Here is a 13,625-nt window from a genome sequence, read left to right as displayed (position 1 = left end):
TCAGCCGTAGCCGTTGCAATGTGAATGTATCCCACAATCAGTGCGGATGAACTGAATCTTTGAACGACTTTGACGGCGTTTTCTCAAATGAAACGATGAAAAGAGATATTGAGCCAGATCAGTCAGAGGAATGTGTCTTGGATTTTCTTGGTCATTTTATACACAGTCTTTGTATCAGGCTATGCAACATTCCAATAAGACGTACATGCGCAAGACTAAGCCTTAGAAAATAAGTCTGGTCATGATCGAGGTAAGTGAGAAATACAATTTCTCCAAACCCATCCGCAAGGAAACACTTGTTGAACTGGAAGCATAGCCAAGTCTCAAAAGTTTTTCTTTCAAGTAAGAAGATCCTGGAGGAAGTCGAAACATCGCCTCTTGCCACATCTTCCGATGTTTCCTCCAGTTTCTACGATAAGTCAAACCCCACGCACCAAAAACCCCCGATCCCGAATACTGATAATGTGATTGTTCGACGTTGGGGAAACTGAAATGGCGCGAATCGTATTCGCTCATAAAAAAAAAGACAAGCACGATGGAGATAGGAAGCCTAATATTTCCCGTGCACTGGAAAAGAAACTAGATGCGGGGTACATCCCAGCACGTAAATGTATCCACCACCAGTATAAAACGGAAGCTTCATCTTTCGCTCATCATTTTCTTACAGTTTACAGCGCGTTATAAGGCACCCCTAGCGGAACGTTCCTCTTCATCATGCCAGAGACTGGAGGTGCCCCTCCTGGGAAAGTTCTGAAGTATACGTCATACTTGTTCAAGAATCCGAAGCTGAGCGAGGAGGAATTCCACGACCACTGGAGGAACCATCATTCTCGAAATCCTCTAGAGGCTATGGTCAAACATGGTGTTATTCGCTATACGCAGTACCATTGCACAGAGGCCACAAGAGGACTGCTCAGCCCTATGGTGCAAGCTAGGAAGGACAACCCCAACAGCGAGCTCAAGTTCGAGATCATGCCGTTCGATGCCATTGTTCAAATCTGGGTGCCAGACTGGGAGACTTGGCTGAAGGTTGCGCGGGAACCCATCTTCGGCAAAGCGATTTTCGAGGACGAATCATACCTGTTTGATTGCACGAGGTCCTTTACAACCTTGGGATGGGAGGAAGACATGCTCTTAGATGGAAAGATAGTCATGCCAGGCTACCAAGGTCTTTCAAAATGCGATTGCAAATGTGGACTTTGTAGCCACAAGTGCGAAGCGCAGCCGGATGACTGATCTCAGCGATGGATTGGGAAGGATAGGCATTCTGCTATGCGTCAAAACCAGTTGTTCTACAGGTAAGTTACAGGAAAGTCCCAAAGTCCAGCTTCCACCTATCAAATACAAGAATTGAAACGTATAATCTGAAACAGAGCCATGTGTGAGAAGATCGTCCGCGAACTCAGACCGGACCACGTGATGCACGATTGATAGATAAAGGAACTGAAGTCAAGCTGTCCGTTCGTCCTTTATACACGAAAGTTGTACATGAAGAGGTTAACTACATCAATGAGAGACCGTGTGACAATCAAAATTCCAGCAGAAGTGAAAATTGCAGAAGGCGAGAGCAGTTAAGACAGAATTGACACTTGAACAAAACCATCTATTCTATTCTTCTAATTGGTGCTGTTTAGTATATCAATGTTATCTTTCGTTCGCAACGCGACTATAACCTAACAAAAGTATGAGCTGAAATAACATGTTCAACGTACTTGAGCTCACTATAGCGCTCGCAGTTCGTAGTCTTACTGCGTTCAACATCAAAATGCCATCAGAAATGCAGTAAGAGAAATAGTGCAAAACATATATCTTGCTGTTGGATGGCTATCGCTCCAAACGTAGCTTAATATCTTAAACAACACTGTTCAGAATGATTCATAATAAATCACATACTAGCTGCCGATGTCGGTTCTTGGACAGTAGGTTAAAGAGGACGGCTGCATTTAAAGCCGAAAGTCCTTCATGATACAGTTGCAGGGCAAATTGACGGATGGGTGCAAATTGACGATGGACGTAAATTACGTCGTGCCAGAGAATCTACACGTTGTCCCTCTAGCAGAACTTGATCTGCGACCAGACCACGAAGTCGACGCCGAGTTGACGCTCTTTAGGCCTGTTTCGAGCGAGAAGAACATCTGGCTCTTCTGGCATTCAGGCTTCGATGGTCTGCACCCATATACCAAACGAAATGTCCGAGCGTGGCACCGTCGCTTCTCCAAGAAGGGATGGACCGTTCGTGTCGTCAACCGGCAGGACTCTGATCCACTTAACATCGAGAACTTTGTTGATGTAAACGACCCGCAAAATTTCCCCGAGGCATTTAGAAATGGCTGCATGGACGGGAAGTACGCCGCACAGCACACCTCGGACCTAGTTCGCTGGCCTCTGCTTCTCAAGTACGGCGGGGTATATGCCGACGTTGGCATGATACAGATCGGTGATTTGGACCGTCTCTGGAACAAGACGATCGGAGACCCCTCCTCAGGCTATGAGGTTTTGAGTTACAGAGGTCCTCAGCAAAACGGAAGGAACTTGACCAACTACTTCCTGGCTTGTGGGAAGGGGAACCAATTGTTCATGCGCTGCCACAAACTCCTGCTCAAGCTATGGGAGCGTCGAACCGACACAACGGGTCTGCACGCCCATCCACTGCTGAGAGGCGTGCCGATGCAAGGGGGAACTTTCGAGATCGTGGAGGAAGGAAAGCCAACGATTGGCAAAGAGGAGGCGGGGAAGATGCTGACTGATTACATCATCCAAGGGCAAGTGATCTCTATGGTGATGGGACTTGTTGACGAGGAGGACGGCTGGAACGGACCGGAATATGTCGAAAAGCACGTATATGGAATAGACTTTATGAGCGGCAGCCAGTTGATCAATGAGATAACCGGATTCAACGGGAGGAAAGCGTTTGAGCTGATGTCTCTCTCTATGCCAAAGGATGGGGAGAAGGAGAGCGAGGCACAGAAAGAGGCGAGGGAGGTGCTTCAGACCATTTTGCGGCGAAGCTGGGGCTTCAAGCTCGCGCACGGAATGATCCTGGAGGTTTTCAAAGAAACGTTGGGAAGCCTGTGGAGAGCCAACGAAGGTTCAGACGTCGAACCCGGAACGTATGCCGCATGGTTTCGGCACGCAACGCTATATTGGAGTCAAGATGTCCTACCCCCTCGTGTCGAATTCCCGATGAGTGAGCCGTGGAAGAAAGGACCGTTGCTGAGACAGACAGGTGATGAAGTCGATTCGACTGGATAGGCAGGGCCTCATCTTTGAGAGCTATCTGCGGTCGAATCCTTTCCTTAGGTTTGAATTCAGACAGGTGCCCAGATCCTGGACTGAGTACCGATCACATCCTGGGCAGGGTAGAATATCACTTAGAAAATTTTTGTGTTGACATATATGTGCAACTTGCACGTTCGCGCGATCTGATCACGGGCCAGATTCGTGCATTTTCATTCTGCCTGACGAAGCAATAGAAGCACGCCCTCCGATCAGATCACAAGGCGCGAATGCAAACACCAACTGCGGCAACCTGGTCGCCAAAATTTTTGTATCTTCCTCCAAAGCAGGTCTGAAAACTCGGCCACAAACCTTCCGTAGTTGTCTCGCATCACGGAGAGTTTGGGAAGTCCCCCGGGTGAAGTTCTATCTCGGAGCCTCAAGGGTGGAGCATGCGTGACGACAAGCATCTCAACGACGAGACCGAGATTCTCTTTGGTCACAAATCATTCCCACTTGGATAAATGAAACAAGGCAAGTGAAGTGTTGGCATGCGTTCGGGAAGAAAGAACCCACCACTCGGTGATTTCCTGTAGACGTTGACCGATGCCTCTTTAGGAAATTCTGACGAGCACCTTCGCGCGCTAGTCCCAAAGACGTTAGGCGTTCAGCCTCAGCCTTCTTCTGCATGTCCAGCAAGGGAAAAGGATCCACAATGAGACGCGCGCTCAGGATATATATATCGAGAGAGAGGACACAAGCACAGCAAGCCATTGCTCTGCAATCTCTGAAAGCCTGGCGTATCCGCTGAATCAAGACGCCTAAAATCCACTCGAGTTCACACCATGCCGTCTGGATCGTGCTCCTGTGGGAAGATCAAGGTCTCTGTCGAAGGAGAGCCGGTTGCGCAGGTATCCTCCATGTCTGCTAGCCTTCGAAAGCCCTGTAATGCTAACGACAAAGTCAAAGGGTCTATGCCACTGCTTGTACGTCACGTCCTAAGACCGATCTCATTCTCGATGAGGGCTCCTCAGTCGAAAGAGGATCAAATCATTCAGTTGTGCTGGCGCTGGACAAGTTTACGCCACCAAAATGAAACGCCTACTCTTTCTTCTCCCAACAAGCGCATGATGGTTCTTTCTTTCTTTCTTTCTTTTCTTTTCTCTATTTTTTCCCTCTGCTTTTGGGTGTCTCGCGCTAACGACTGCTGCTCAAGAGACTGTCGCAAAGTCAGCGGAAGCGCCTTCACCGTGAACGCGGTCGTGAAAGCCGAGCATTTTCACGTGACGGGAACCCCAAAGGCGTGGCACAAGGTCGCCGACAGCGGAAACAAGATCGTAAACTACTTTTGCGGCGACTGCGGGTCGCCGGTCTACGGCCGGGGAAGCTTTGGCGACAATTACGTCGTGCGAATGGGACTCATGGACCATGACGGCCTTGAGGGTGCAAAGCCCAGTGTGGAGTGCTTTTCTGAGCGCCGGCTGACTTGGATTTCGCCGTGCGAGGGCGCGAACAGCCTCGTCGGGATGGGAAATGCTCATTCGAAAGTGGCGGAGTCTAAAGCTTGACTCTTCTCTTCATAAATTCAAATCGGAACGCCAGTGAAGCTTAGGTCGCCAGATTTGGCCGTGGACGGCATGAAAATAAAGCAACGCCCAATGAAAAAAGCAGTTAATTGAATTGCACAATCAAACAGACAGGACGCGATTCTCGATAGCGACAGCGTAGAGTTCGCTTCTAAGAGGGGTATCATCTTATCTAGCAACATGGAAGACGTTTGAGTAGAGAATCGTAAATCGTTTTCGAAACCAACAAGCACGAAAGAAGACCCTTCTTGTTTCACCTCTTTCCTTTCCCAAGATGCGCGTTGGAGAATTCCTCCAACTGCTTGCGATATTTCATGTCTTTCCGGACCAGTGGCGCTTGAAAGAATCGCGGCAAAAACATGTTCGAGTCTTGCACAGGAGGTGAGCGAGTTGTCGACAGGTTGCAGTCAAAAGGGCCACTTACTAGCATGGTCGTCGGCAAAAACGATTTCCTCTCCTCCCCGCCTCTGAGTCTCTCTGACGGCTTCCTCCAAGAGTTCAGTACCGACGCCTTTCCCTCTGTATCGCAGTTTTACCGTCCACGCTCGCACGACGCCTCGGCCCCACTTCTTCCTTCTGTTGCCCCTGCCCTCACCCTTCTCCCAGCCGAGCACGAGCGCCGCAATCACGGAGTCACCAAACTTGGTGATCAAGATCTGATCGTCGTCAAGCCAGCTCTTTCCGATCGCCTCTGCGGCGAAGATGTATCCTGAAGTCATCTGCCGCACCAGGACCAACGCAGCCATGATGATGCCGGATGCCGTGGTGAGCATTTTCGTGATGTTGCCGGGCTGATACAGGTACTGCATGACGACACTAAGCAGGGTTGTGAAGACAACGATGTTCAAAGGGTGAAAGATGAGGACTCTGGCGGCAACATTGCGTTGCTGAGCCAAGCTATCTGCCACCAGCTTGAGAGCTGCCACCACGTCCTCCTCACTCGTTGCGGTTTCTGTGGTCAAGGGAGGAACGCCTTGAAGTGGATCATGCTGCTGCGACCCCGCTGCACTGCTGGTGTCGTCCGCGTCGTGGTCAGTCATGACGGTATTTGCAAGAGGAGACAGAGGCGGAAGATTGTGCGGAATGTCGTAGATGGTCGGTCTCAGTACAGGCGTGTTACCTGGAGACGGAAAGAGGTCGTCGTCTGCGATACGCAAGTTTGCGCTGAGGGAGCTTAGAAACGCTGTGGAAAGGATGCTGTTAACAAGGACAATTCAACCGTATTCTACGCATCAAGTATCCGTCAAGCGCGTCTCATTTCGCGGTTCCTGCCGCGCGAGATTGGAATTTGATGTTGGAGCAGAGGGTGCCCAGGATAATTCTTAATCTTTCCCCTCGTTTTTATTCCTTCCTTTTTTCTTTCCTCCTCAGCTCGTCTTCCTGTCAAAAGCGAGGCACTTGTGAAGTAGACCTGCCGTAATAAGAAAACTTGAGAAAAAAAAAATTACTCACCAGCGCTTGTTTTGAACCCCGGTATGACTTGAATTCGCTCCCCGACGGATCCCCTCGACGCATGTCCTTTCTTCCAGCTCGGCACGCTCAAGGCGTCGAGTCTGCCAAAGACGCTGGCGGGCGGCGCTGTCGTTGCTGCAGTCGTTGTCGAAGTAAATCCTCGCATCACGGCCACTGAGCGATTGACCATGTTTTCTCTGTGAGCGACCGCACGGAGCTCGCAACAGGGATCCACCCACGCGGCTCAAGCGCGCCGTCTGATGACCCAAAGGAAAAACTAAGGTGCGAATAAAGCAAGGGCGCAACTTGAACGAGCCAAAATGAGCCTTAGAGGGCGGCAAAAGTCGTGTCTAAGAGTGATGAATGGGGATGCACGTTTTATCAGTTCCCATTCTGATAGGTTCCTTTGCCAAGCTCGTCGTGCAGCAGCCGACAGTAGATCAAGCAACGCCTCAGGCGCAGCCAAAGAATTTGTACGAGTGGCGGCGCGTAATACAGACGGCAATAGCAAGTAGCGTTTCTGGCCGTGGTGGAGCGACCGTGAGTGGGATTCCTGACGATCAAGGGGAGGGGGGAGGGAGCAGTGTGGGAAGCTGTTCAGACAGGGAGAAATCGGAGACGGGACATTAAACTTTTAAGCTTCGCGGTGGACAAGGACAAGTATTTCTGAACGTATGGAGGCTCTCCCAGGTGCTGCTATCGAAAACAGCTCTCAAGAAGAGCGCTCCGTTTGATAGGCGTGACCATTCCTTGCTTGGATCGTCTCCCCCATGGCGTGTCGCCGCTGGCCAGAGCTCAGCAGATCCCGTCCGTCAGCCATCGGCCGAGCTGAACGCTGCCCGTCGACGTTCCCTTCCAGTGCCGATGGCTGCCCTCCTGCGCACACGTCCACCGCCGTTCGTCTCGATACGTCTTGCTCCATCGCCGGACGGTGACCGCACCGTCTGAGCTGTGACACTTCACGCGCGGCCAAGCCGTTGAGCGCCGGTCCCACTGTCGCTGACGTTGACTGTCCTCCCCTCCCCCGGACTATGGCGTTTCAAACGCAGCCCGTCGTGCTACAAGGCCCTGAAGTCGCTTAGTTGCGTGTCAGATAAGGCAGACGACTGCGATGCGCCAGACTTCATGCACCGCGATAACACGCGATAGCGACTCGAACACGCGCGCACAAGCTCGCCATTTGGACCGCTTGCGGCCTTGAAACCGCACGCCTGCGTCTCCTCGACGTGCTGCCTCCTCATTCTGCTCGTTCTTGCCCTACGGCCCCGCGTTACGTTGTCGGCTCCAGTGTTCTTCGGACCGCTGTTACATTGTTTCCAAGTCCCGCTCGTTCGTACGCGTGTCTGCTGCTTTGACATCACGCTGCAGCGTCTCCTTTCGTCCTTGCCTCTGTGTCACCCGATTGGGCCTCAGCACTTTCTTTTGTTCATCTTCCATCGATCTTCCGCACACCAGCAGCGTAGGGTTGCGCGAGATGCACTCGAATTGACGCAACCCTACGATGAGATCAACCTTGTCGCAAGGGGATGGCGTGTGAGCCAGGGCATTGCATCAAAAGCTCGGGAAAAGAGACACCTGTCGATATCCTACTTCAGTGATGAGCAGCAACGTGCGACCAGTCTCAATCATTGCACTGCTCCATCAAACTTGCGCACTTCGCGCAAGCCTCTCAGTTTCAGCCTTACGGTCTGAGCTAACCGCTGCAGGCATGGCCCATCGTAAGCCTAGTCTAGAATACCATTAACGTGAGGCTAATATACCTTCTTCGCGATGGCACGGCCGTTCTCTACTCCTCTTATACCCTGTGCTAAGATCCACGTAAACAAGTAGCAGCACTGAGCACTGAATATGTGACATCCGTTATTTTGAGCTTTGTGGGGAGTCACATGGATTTCACTGTAGGACGAGACTCTCCGCTCGTGATGCCACGCGTCCTCGTGAAATGCCTTGATTGCAAACGCTTTTTTTTGGAATTATTTTCTTGCATATAAGTTATATCGTCCGACTTTTATATGGACAGGGCTCTATACTCTAAATCGCCTTGCCCGATACACAAACGAGAACCCGCTCGCGGTGCCAGAACTGGCGTCGGCTGCCGGCACCGCCGACCCCGTGGCAGAAGTTGCCGCCGAGGTCATCGCGCTTGCATTCGCCGAGGCCATCACGAAATCCACGCAGCTCTCGTACGTCTGCTGGGCCTTCGTCCCGAACCAAAACCACTGTATCGTGCACTGCCCGGCCTGGGCGCACTGTCCGTCCGCCAGCTGCGGCATCGTGACGCTGAAGTCCGTATTGTTTGCCGGCAGCGCGGGCAGATTTTCGTCCGCATAGCTCGCGAATTCGATCAGCGGCTCTCCAATCACGGTGTTTGTGCTTGTGTCGACGATGGACACATTCATCGGGCCCTCGTGCGGAATCGGCAGCTGAGCAAGCATGCGGATCGTCTGTCCGGCGCTGTACGTTTGCACGTTCGCGCGGTTGTCTTCGAAGGTGGCGCCGCGGCACAGGCTGAGTTGGCAGCTTGCGGTGGCGGCAGACATATCTATGTCTTCCAGTGGCGTCGTCCCGTCTGACAATGCGGAATCAACAGCGGGTTGGCCACAAGCCGCTGCCATTGCTGGGCCGGGCGTTCGCGCGGGTGGTGAAGTGATATTGCCGTGTGCGGCTACAACCGTCGCTAGAGCCGCAAGGGCCGCGAAGTTCTTCGAAGTCATATTAATTAATAGCCTTCTCCAGTGGTATTATCCCAGGTTCTCGACTGAGTGCATGCGCTCGGCGCATTCAACTATTGTATGGTCAAAAGGAGTGTCCAGCACCGGGAAAACGAAAGACGTGGATGGATTTACAGGTTTTGCAGACAACTGCCTCAGATAAAGGGATTGTAAGCTTTAGCATTTTCGCTTTGGAGAGCTGAAACTGCGGATGATGCTGGAACCGAGAATTTTCTCTGGGCATTTGCGGTGTTCATCCAGTCTCGCTGTCGGACTGTGGGAAACATGAACTCTTGGTAGACAGAATGAAACAGATCGACGTCATCGATAGACCTTATCACAAAGAACCCAATAGCCACGACGTGATCAGAACAGATCCTCCGAAGGATTGTTGCTGAAGAACAGACATTGAAAGGAAGAAGAGATGCACGCATTGAATAAAGTACGCTATGCAAGATGGTTAAAATATCACATGCTAGTTACTGCAAGACGAATAGCCCAAAGAATAAAAGCACACTTGATGTAGTTACAGACCTGTGCGACTTGATCAAGCCATTGACTCCCGAGCACGCCAAGTCTGGTCAAACCGCCGTGAGATTGGCCTTCGTACGTTTGCAGAATTAGAGCCCAATTAAGCCACTTGTAAAGTGAGAACTAATTACGCACATTTATCCAACGACATCGCTACCGTAGTCTCAATGATCGTGTACGTCAGATCGTTCCTTGGCCCGCTCAATCGTGTTGGACTTTGTAGTCGCCTTTGACCGCATCCGCATAAGTTGGGGGTGGCGCATCAGGATTCACGCTGTGGGCTGCGGCCTCCTCAGCTCCAGGTGCCGGTGCCGGTGCTGAGCTTGAAGATGTCGCCGCATACGAATTCGCCGGTGGTGCAGGTGTCATCTTAGGTGCCTTGCCAGGCTGCTGGTTTGTGAAAGCGTTCGCCGTGCCGGAGTGCTGGCCTGGGAACTGGCCGTGCGGTGTCACTGTGCCATACCCGCCTGCTGGAGCAGCATGCACGTAGTATACAATATGCTCTTCATTTTGGATCGGCTCGTAGCTGGGATCTGGGTAGGACGATATTATATACTAGAGCACTCATACGTTAGTTCACGCTGGGTGATCCGGTTCAGAGCCAGAGCCACTCACCCATGCATGTAGAAGGCCAGGGAGATAGCCGAGACAGCAAAGAGCAATGTTAATTATCGAGTCTGCGCTACAAATGCCACGCTTGACCCACACTGTCCGGCACTGTTAGCTCTTCCCAGGCAGCATTCGGGAGTGGAGAGACTACATACCCGCGACGGGCGGGAATAGGACTGCAAGCAAGCAGAGAAACAAATCTAGCCCGTCGCACATGTTTGATCCCAGCAATTAGGACGTTCAATAGGTGAAAAGGTAGAGCAGGAGAGACTCGTTGAGTGAATGGTAACTTAAGAATGATCGCCTGATAGGCACCCGCCAATTCTATAGCTTCGGAGAGCGGCGATGACGCACGGATGTGGCTGTGCGAAAGGAGCCCCTCGTGATCTTCTCGAAAAATTTGCCCTCCATTTCTGCTCAGATGGCTTTTTCTTCCCCATCTAATTTATCGCTGTCGTCATGTTCACCAAAAACTCGTTCAGTGATTTGTGGCGCGTTAATGACGAGAATGTGTATTATGAAATTGCAAAGCATCTGTTAGCGTCTGCATGACAGAGCCTGATCGTCTTCGAACGGGTGTGCAAACAAGGAGTACCTCAAGCTTTTGATGACGGAATGCTCTTGACAACCATCTGCTTTTCCAAAATAAAGCTTACGTTTTTATGATGACAGGACTTGCACACTCCATTGTTCAACTTTCCAATTTGGCTTTAACAGTTTGTTGTGGTTCAGGAGTTATTAGTGTCGGTATTTCTACACCAAACCTTTACGTTCCAGATATAGTTTCCATGGATTGATTATCTGGAACGTACGAGGCTACCCACAGGCAATTGTGCTAAATCTGTATATCCGAATTTGGGAGCAGTAACACAAGTCCATGTACGTGAGTTTCCGAGGCACAGAACATGTTTTCACAAAATCGACTTAAGACTACGTTTGGAATCAGGTTCTCCGCTATGCAGTCTGCCCACAACGCCAATGACGATGTGATATACCCTGGACCCGCCTGCTCTTAGAGGGTAATGGAATAAGAGCAAACCCACGGAGGCAATCAGTAGATATCCCAAAGACTGATCTTGCCGTCTTTACTTCCAGCCGCCAACCAATGTGTTTTGCGCGATAGATCTTCCCGCCGTTGACGGACAGTAATAATATTCTGGCCACTGAATGTAGCGGTCAAGCTCTGCTCAGCGCGATTTTCATGATCATCTTTGATCTCATCATCTCTTTCTAGTCTTGCAGGTTCTGATACAGTAACCATGGACCCGTCAACGTCTTCCAATTGTGCGAAAGCAATGGAGTAGCATCCTTCTTTGTGCCATTTCAAGACAGCAACTTCTTTCAGCGTCTTCGCAGAATAGACTCTTATTCTCCAGTCCCAACCAGCTGTTGCAAAGATTTTTCCATCTGATCGCACGCTTAAACCTTGCTGACCCGAATGCTTCGTGTTGTTGACCTTCAAGGGCTTCCTTTCATTTGTCGCTCTGAGGCTCACTGAGGCAATGATTGCATCAGCACCTGAGGTGAAATATACGCCTGAGTTTGGAAGCACATCTAAGGACAAAATGGGTTGTGTGTGCGGTTTGCAGATAGATGTAGTCTCCCAGTCATGATCAGCCCCAGCCTTGAGACGCTGAACACTTGTCAAGCCGCTCTCGTAGCCAGTCACGACATGTAGACGATCCTCGAAGAAAAGGATGCGCAGCGCCATAACCATACCAGTCTTACCGGTCTCTGCAGGAGGCAGGAGGTACTTCGCCTGTTCTGATGGCAACTCATGTATGACGGTGCAACCTTCATTTGCGGCCGGGGTCGCAACCAAGATCCCATCGCCAGTTTGGGTTCGGCACATGGAAAAGGCGCAAAAATTCAATGTGTGTACTTGGAGCGAATGCAAAAGCCATGGCTGCTTCCAGTCTCCCTCGGTATTTTCTTCCACTGGTAGCTCTCTCGACAAGTAATTCTCGTCATTTTCCCGAATTTGCCAGACGTTCAATTTTCCATCGCGTCCATGGCTGATGATTTGATCATCGCTCCACACGGCAAAGCCAAGGATAGCCCCGGCGTGGCCTTTCCAGACGGCTTTGGGACGCTTGATGGAAACATCCCAGATTATAATGATGCCATCAGCGTCTCCGCTCAGAAGCCTGCTGTTGCCTCGGAGAAATTGCAAAGCATGGATTTGTGCTTTATGGCCACGCAAGATATAGGCTGGTTGCGCTGGAGGCAGCTGAGATTGTTGTATTTGCCGCTGCGCAGTCATCGAGTATAGCAATCCATTCTTAACTGCAAAACATCGAAAAGCGTAGGGCGGCTTTTGGGGTCTCGACTCGCGCCACACGCTTAAGACCGGGTAGACTATGTGGCTGTGCAGTGACGTAGCTTCGTCATTGGCCACAGAAGGCAGCACTTGCTCGTACATTCCAGTCATCTTGAACACTGAGATCGGTTGTATAAATTCCGGACTTTGTTTCGAATCGAATCTTTGTTCAAACTTCAAAAACAGCCACAATCAAAAAAAACCATGCCTATTCCAATTCCCACCACCGACAAATCATCCACCTCGGATGCGAGTGAATCCAGCAAGGGATCTCACGCTGTCGCTGAAGTCTCAAGCCAACAGTCAAGTGCCGCACAACATACTAGCAAAACCGAAGCTGAACTTGCTGCCGAAAAGCTCTATGAAGAGCGCATTGAGGAGGAATATGCCAAACGCGAAGGTGGAGCATGAACATGACGTCAAAGTCTGAGAATGTCCAAGCTGTATTGGTTTGCAGGGCTGGATGGGGTTTTCCATAGTCCCAATGAGACGGTTCGTTTCATACATAACGTTACGTTTCTTTCCTTGCGTGATTCATCCTTCAAGTGCCTTTTCTATAAGCTCCTTTGGCCGTCCGTTTAGCGGTATCTGTAGAGCAAGCTCATGCCCTTTCTCAGTCATCTTGCCCCATGTCTTCCGCAGTATGCCAATGATCTTGTCCTCGTCGTGATCCTTTTGAAACGCCTCGAATTGGTCATCTAGAAATACCAAGCATGCCACGTCTTCGAGGATCTGTGTCTCCTCATCGCTTTTTAGATCCTCCTTTCTAATCAGCGCAGCCACACGCTCGGCGTCCTCTGCCGAATACCCACAATCCAAACAGATCTGGGCTACCTGCTCCGCTTGCCTCTTCTTTAAAAATGTCCGCCATGAGTGATAGCCAAGCTTTGTCATGGGGTAAGAATTGCGAGGAACCTCCCATCGACGGAAGTGCTGGCTTCTTATTGCGAGTCGAAGGGTTTCGGAAGCAGAGGAGGAGCGTAGGGTCAAGTAGTGGGTCATCTTTTGGGCATAATGTAGCTCGTACGGTACTTCTTTGCCGTCAACGGTGATCTTGTTCGGATCTTCTGAGTGCGCCTTGTCTATCAATTCAATCGTGTTATCGAACCGAGTAGCCATGCTTAACCAAGCGATCGTTATGACAGATGCAAAAGATGCGGATGAGCGATAAATGGATTGAAACAGGGCTCCTTGACTTTT

General features: G+C 50.7%; 8 protein-coding genes across 10 annotated transcripts; 3 read left to right on the top strand and 5 right to left on the bottom strand.

Annotated features, from left to right (window-relative positions):
- Positions 1 to 463: 463 nt before the first annotated feature.
- On the top strand, positions 464 to 1,687 carry PV09_06693. 2 transcript variants are annotated; one of them, XM_016360374.1, is made up of 2 exons: positions 464 to 1,298; positions 1,390 to 1,687. In XM_016360374.1, exon 1 carries the CDS (start codon positions 715 to 717, stop codon positions 1,234 to 1,236), a length of 522 nt encoding a protein of 173 aa, XP_016211713.1. In that variant the 5' UTR covers positions 464 to 714; the 3' UTR covers positions 1,237 to 1,298; positions 1,390 to 1,687. The 2 variants fall into 2 exon arrangements, with proteins under 2 accessions (XP_016211713.1, XP_016211712.1); XM_016360373.1 differs by having other exon boundaries at positions 1,374 to 1,687.
- A 271-nt stretch (positions 1,688 to 1,958) lies between these two features.
- On the top strand, positions 1,959 to 3,423 carry PV09_06692 (uncharacterized protein). The gene has a single exon (XM_016360372.1). It carries the CDS (start codon positions 1,963 to 1,965, stop codon positions 3,250 to 3,252), a length of 1,290 nt encoding a protein of 429 aa, XP_016211711.1. The 5' UTR covers positions 1,959 to 1,962; the 3' UTR covers positions 3,253 to 3,423.
- A 573-nt stretch (positions 3,424 to 3,996) lies between these two features.
- Positions 3,997 to 5,029, top strand: PV09_06691 (uncharacterized protein). Its single transcript, XM_016360371.1, has 3 exons — positions 3,997 to 4,127; positions 4,186 to 4,202; positions 4,433 to 5,029. The coding sequence occupies exons 1-3, from the start codon at positions 4,062 to 4,064 to the stop codon at positions 4,782 to 4,784; spliced, it is 435 nt and encodes a 144-aa protein (XP_016211710.1). The 5' UTR covers positions 3,997 to 4,061; the 3' UTR covers positions 4,785 to 5,029.
- PV09_06690 (uncharacterized protein) lies at positions 4,874 to 6,826 on the bottom strand. The gene is made up of 3 exons (XM_016360370.1): positions 6,255 to 6,826; positions 5,227 to 5,985; positions 4,874 to 5,171 (listed from the first exon to the last, which is right to left on the bottom strand). Exons 1-3 carry the CDS (start codon positions 6,442 to 6,444, stop codon positions 5,056 to 5,058), a joined length of 1,065 nt encoding a protein of 354 aa, XP_016211709.1. The 5' UTR covers positions 6,445 to 6,826; the 3' UTR covers positions 4,874 to 5,055.
- Positions 6,827 to 8,278: 1,452 nt separating this feature from the next.
- Positions 8,279 to 8,968, bottom strand: PV09_06689 (uncharacterized protein; the record flags this gene model as incomplete). The annotated part of the gene is made up of 1 exon (XM_016360369.1): positions 8,279 to 8,968. The coding sequence occupies one exon, from the start codon at positions 8,966 to 8,968 to the stop codon at positions 8,279 to 8,281; it is 690 nt and encodes a 229-aa protein (XP_016211708.1).
- A 276-nt stretch (positions 8,969 to 9,244) lies between these two features.
- On the bottom strand, positions 9,245 to 10,393 carry PV09_06688. Of its 2 annotated transcripts, XM_016360368.1 has the most exons (4): positions 10,261 to 10,393; positions 10,112 to 10,203; positions 9,632 to 10,051; positions 9,245 to 9,567 (listed from the first exon to the last, which is right to left on the bottom strand). In XM_016360368.1, the coding sequence occupies exons 1-3, from the start codon at positions 10,319 to 10,321 to the stop codon at positions 9,698 to 9,700; spliced, it is 507 nt and encodes a 168-aa protein (XP_016211707.1). In that variant the 5' UTR covers positions 10,322 to 10,393; the 3' UTR covers positions 9,245 to 9,567; positions 9,632 to 9,697. The 2 variants fall into 2 exon arrangements, with proteins under 2 accessions (XP_016211707.1, XP_016211706.1); XM_016360367.1 differs by having other exon boundaries at positions 9,245 to 10,051.
- A 336-nt stretch (positions 10,394 to 10,729) lies between these two features.
- On the bottom strand, positions 10,730 to 12,536 carry PV09_06687 (uncharacterized protein; the record flags this gene model as incomplete). The annotated part of the gene is made up of 1 exon (XM_016360366.1): positions 10,730 to 12,536. The coding sequence occupies one exon, from the start codon at positions 12,534 to 12,536 to the stop codon at positions 11,157 to 11,159; it is 1,380 nt and encodes a 459-aa protein (XP_016211705.1). The 3' UTR covers positions 10,730 to 11,156.
- Positions 12,537 to 12,959: 423 nt separating this feature from the next.
- On the bottom strand, positions 12,960 to 13,544 carry PV09_06686 (uncharacterized protein; the record flags this gene model as incomplete). The annotated part of the gene is made up of 1 exon (XM_016360365.1): positions 12,960 to 13,544. One exon carries the CDS (start codon positions 13,542 to 13,544, stop codon positions 12,960 to 12,962), a length of 585 nt encoding a protein of 194 aa, XP_016211704.1.
- Between the last annotated feature and the right edge of the window lie 81 nt (positions 13,545 to 13,625).

The sequence above is a fragment of the Verruconis gallopava genome (genome assembly GCF_000836295.1).
Source record: "Verruconis gallopava strain CBS 43764 unplaced genomic scaffold supercont1.24, whole genome shotgun sequence".
NCBI classification, from domain to species: Eukaryota; Fungi; Ascomycota; class Dothideomycetes; order Venturiales; family Sympoventuriaceae; genus Verruconis; species Verruconis gallopava.
This window is presented reverse-complemented; position numbering and strand designations above follow the sequence as displayed.

Coding starts and splice junctions, on each gene's coding strand:
- PV09_06693 (XM_016360374.1), top strand. CDS start 715: ATGCCAGAGACTGGAGGTGCCCCTCCTGGGAAAGTTCTGAAGTATACG.
- PV09_06692 (XM_016360372.1), top strand. CDS start 1,963: ATGATACAGTTGCAGGGCAAATTGACGGATGGGTGCAAATTGACGATG.
- PV09_06691 (XM_016360371.1), top strand. CDS start 4,062: ATGCCGTCTGGATCGTGCTCCTGTGGGAAGATCAAGGTCTCTGTCGAA.
- PV09_06690 (XM_016360370.1), bottom strand. CDS start 6,444: ATGGTCAATCGCTCAGTGGCCGTGATGCGAGGATTTACTTCGACAACG. Junction 5,986..6,254: donor GGGGTTCAAAACAAGCGCTG/GTGAGTAATTTT, acceptor TCCTTTCCACAG/CGTTTCTAAGCTCCCTCAGC. Junction 5,172..5,226: donor TTTTGCCGACGACCATGCTA/GTAAGTGGCCCT, acceptor CTCCTGTGCAAG/ACTCGAACATGTTTTTGCCG.
- PV09_06688 (XM_016360367.1), bottom strand. CDS start 10,321: ATGTGCGACGGGCTAGATTTGTTTCTCTGCTTGCTTGCAGTCCTATTC. Junction 10,204..10,260: donor CCTATTCCCGCCCGTCGCGG/GTATGTAGTCTC, acceptor AGTGCCGGACAG/TGTGGGTCAAGCGTGGCATT. Junction 10,052..10,111: donor CTGGCCTTCTACATGCATGG/GTGAGTGGCTCT, acceptor TGAGTGCTCTAG/TATATAATATCGTCCTACCC.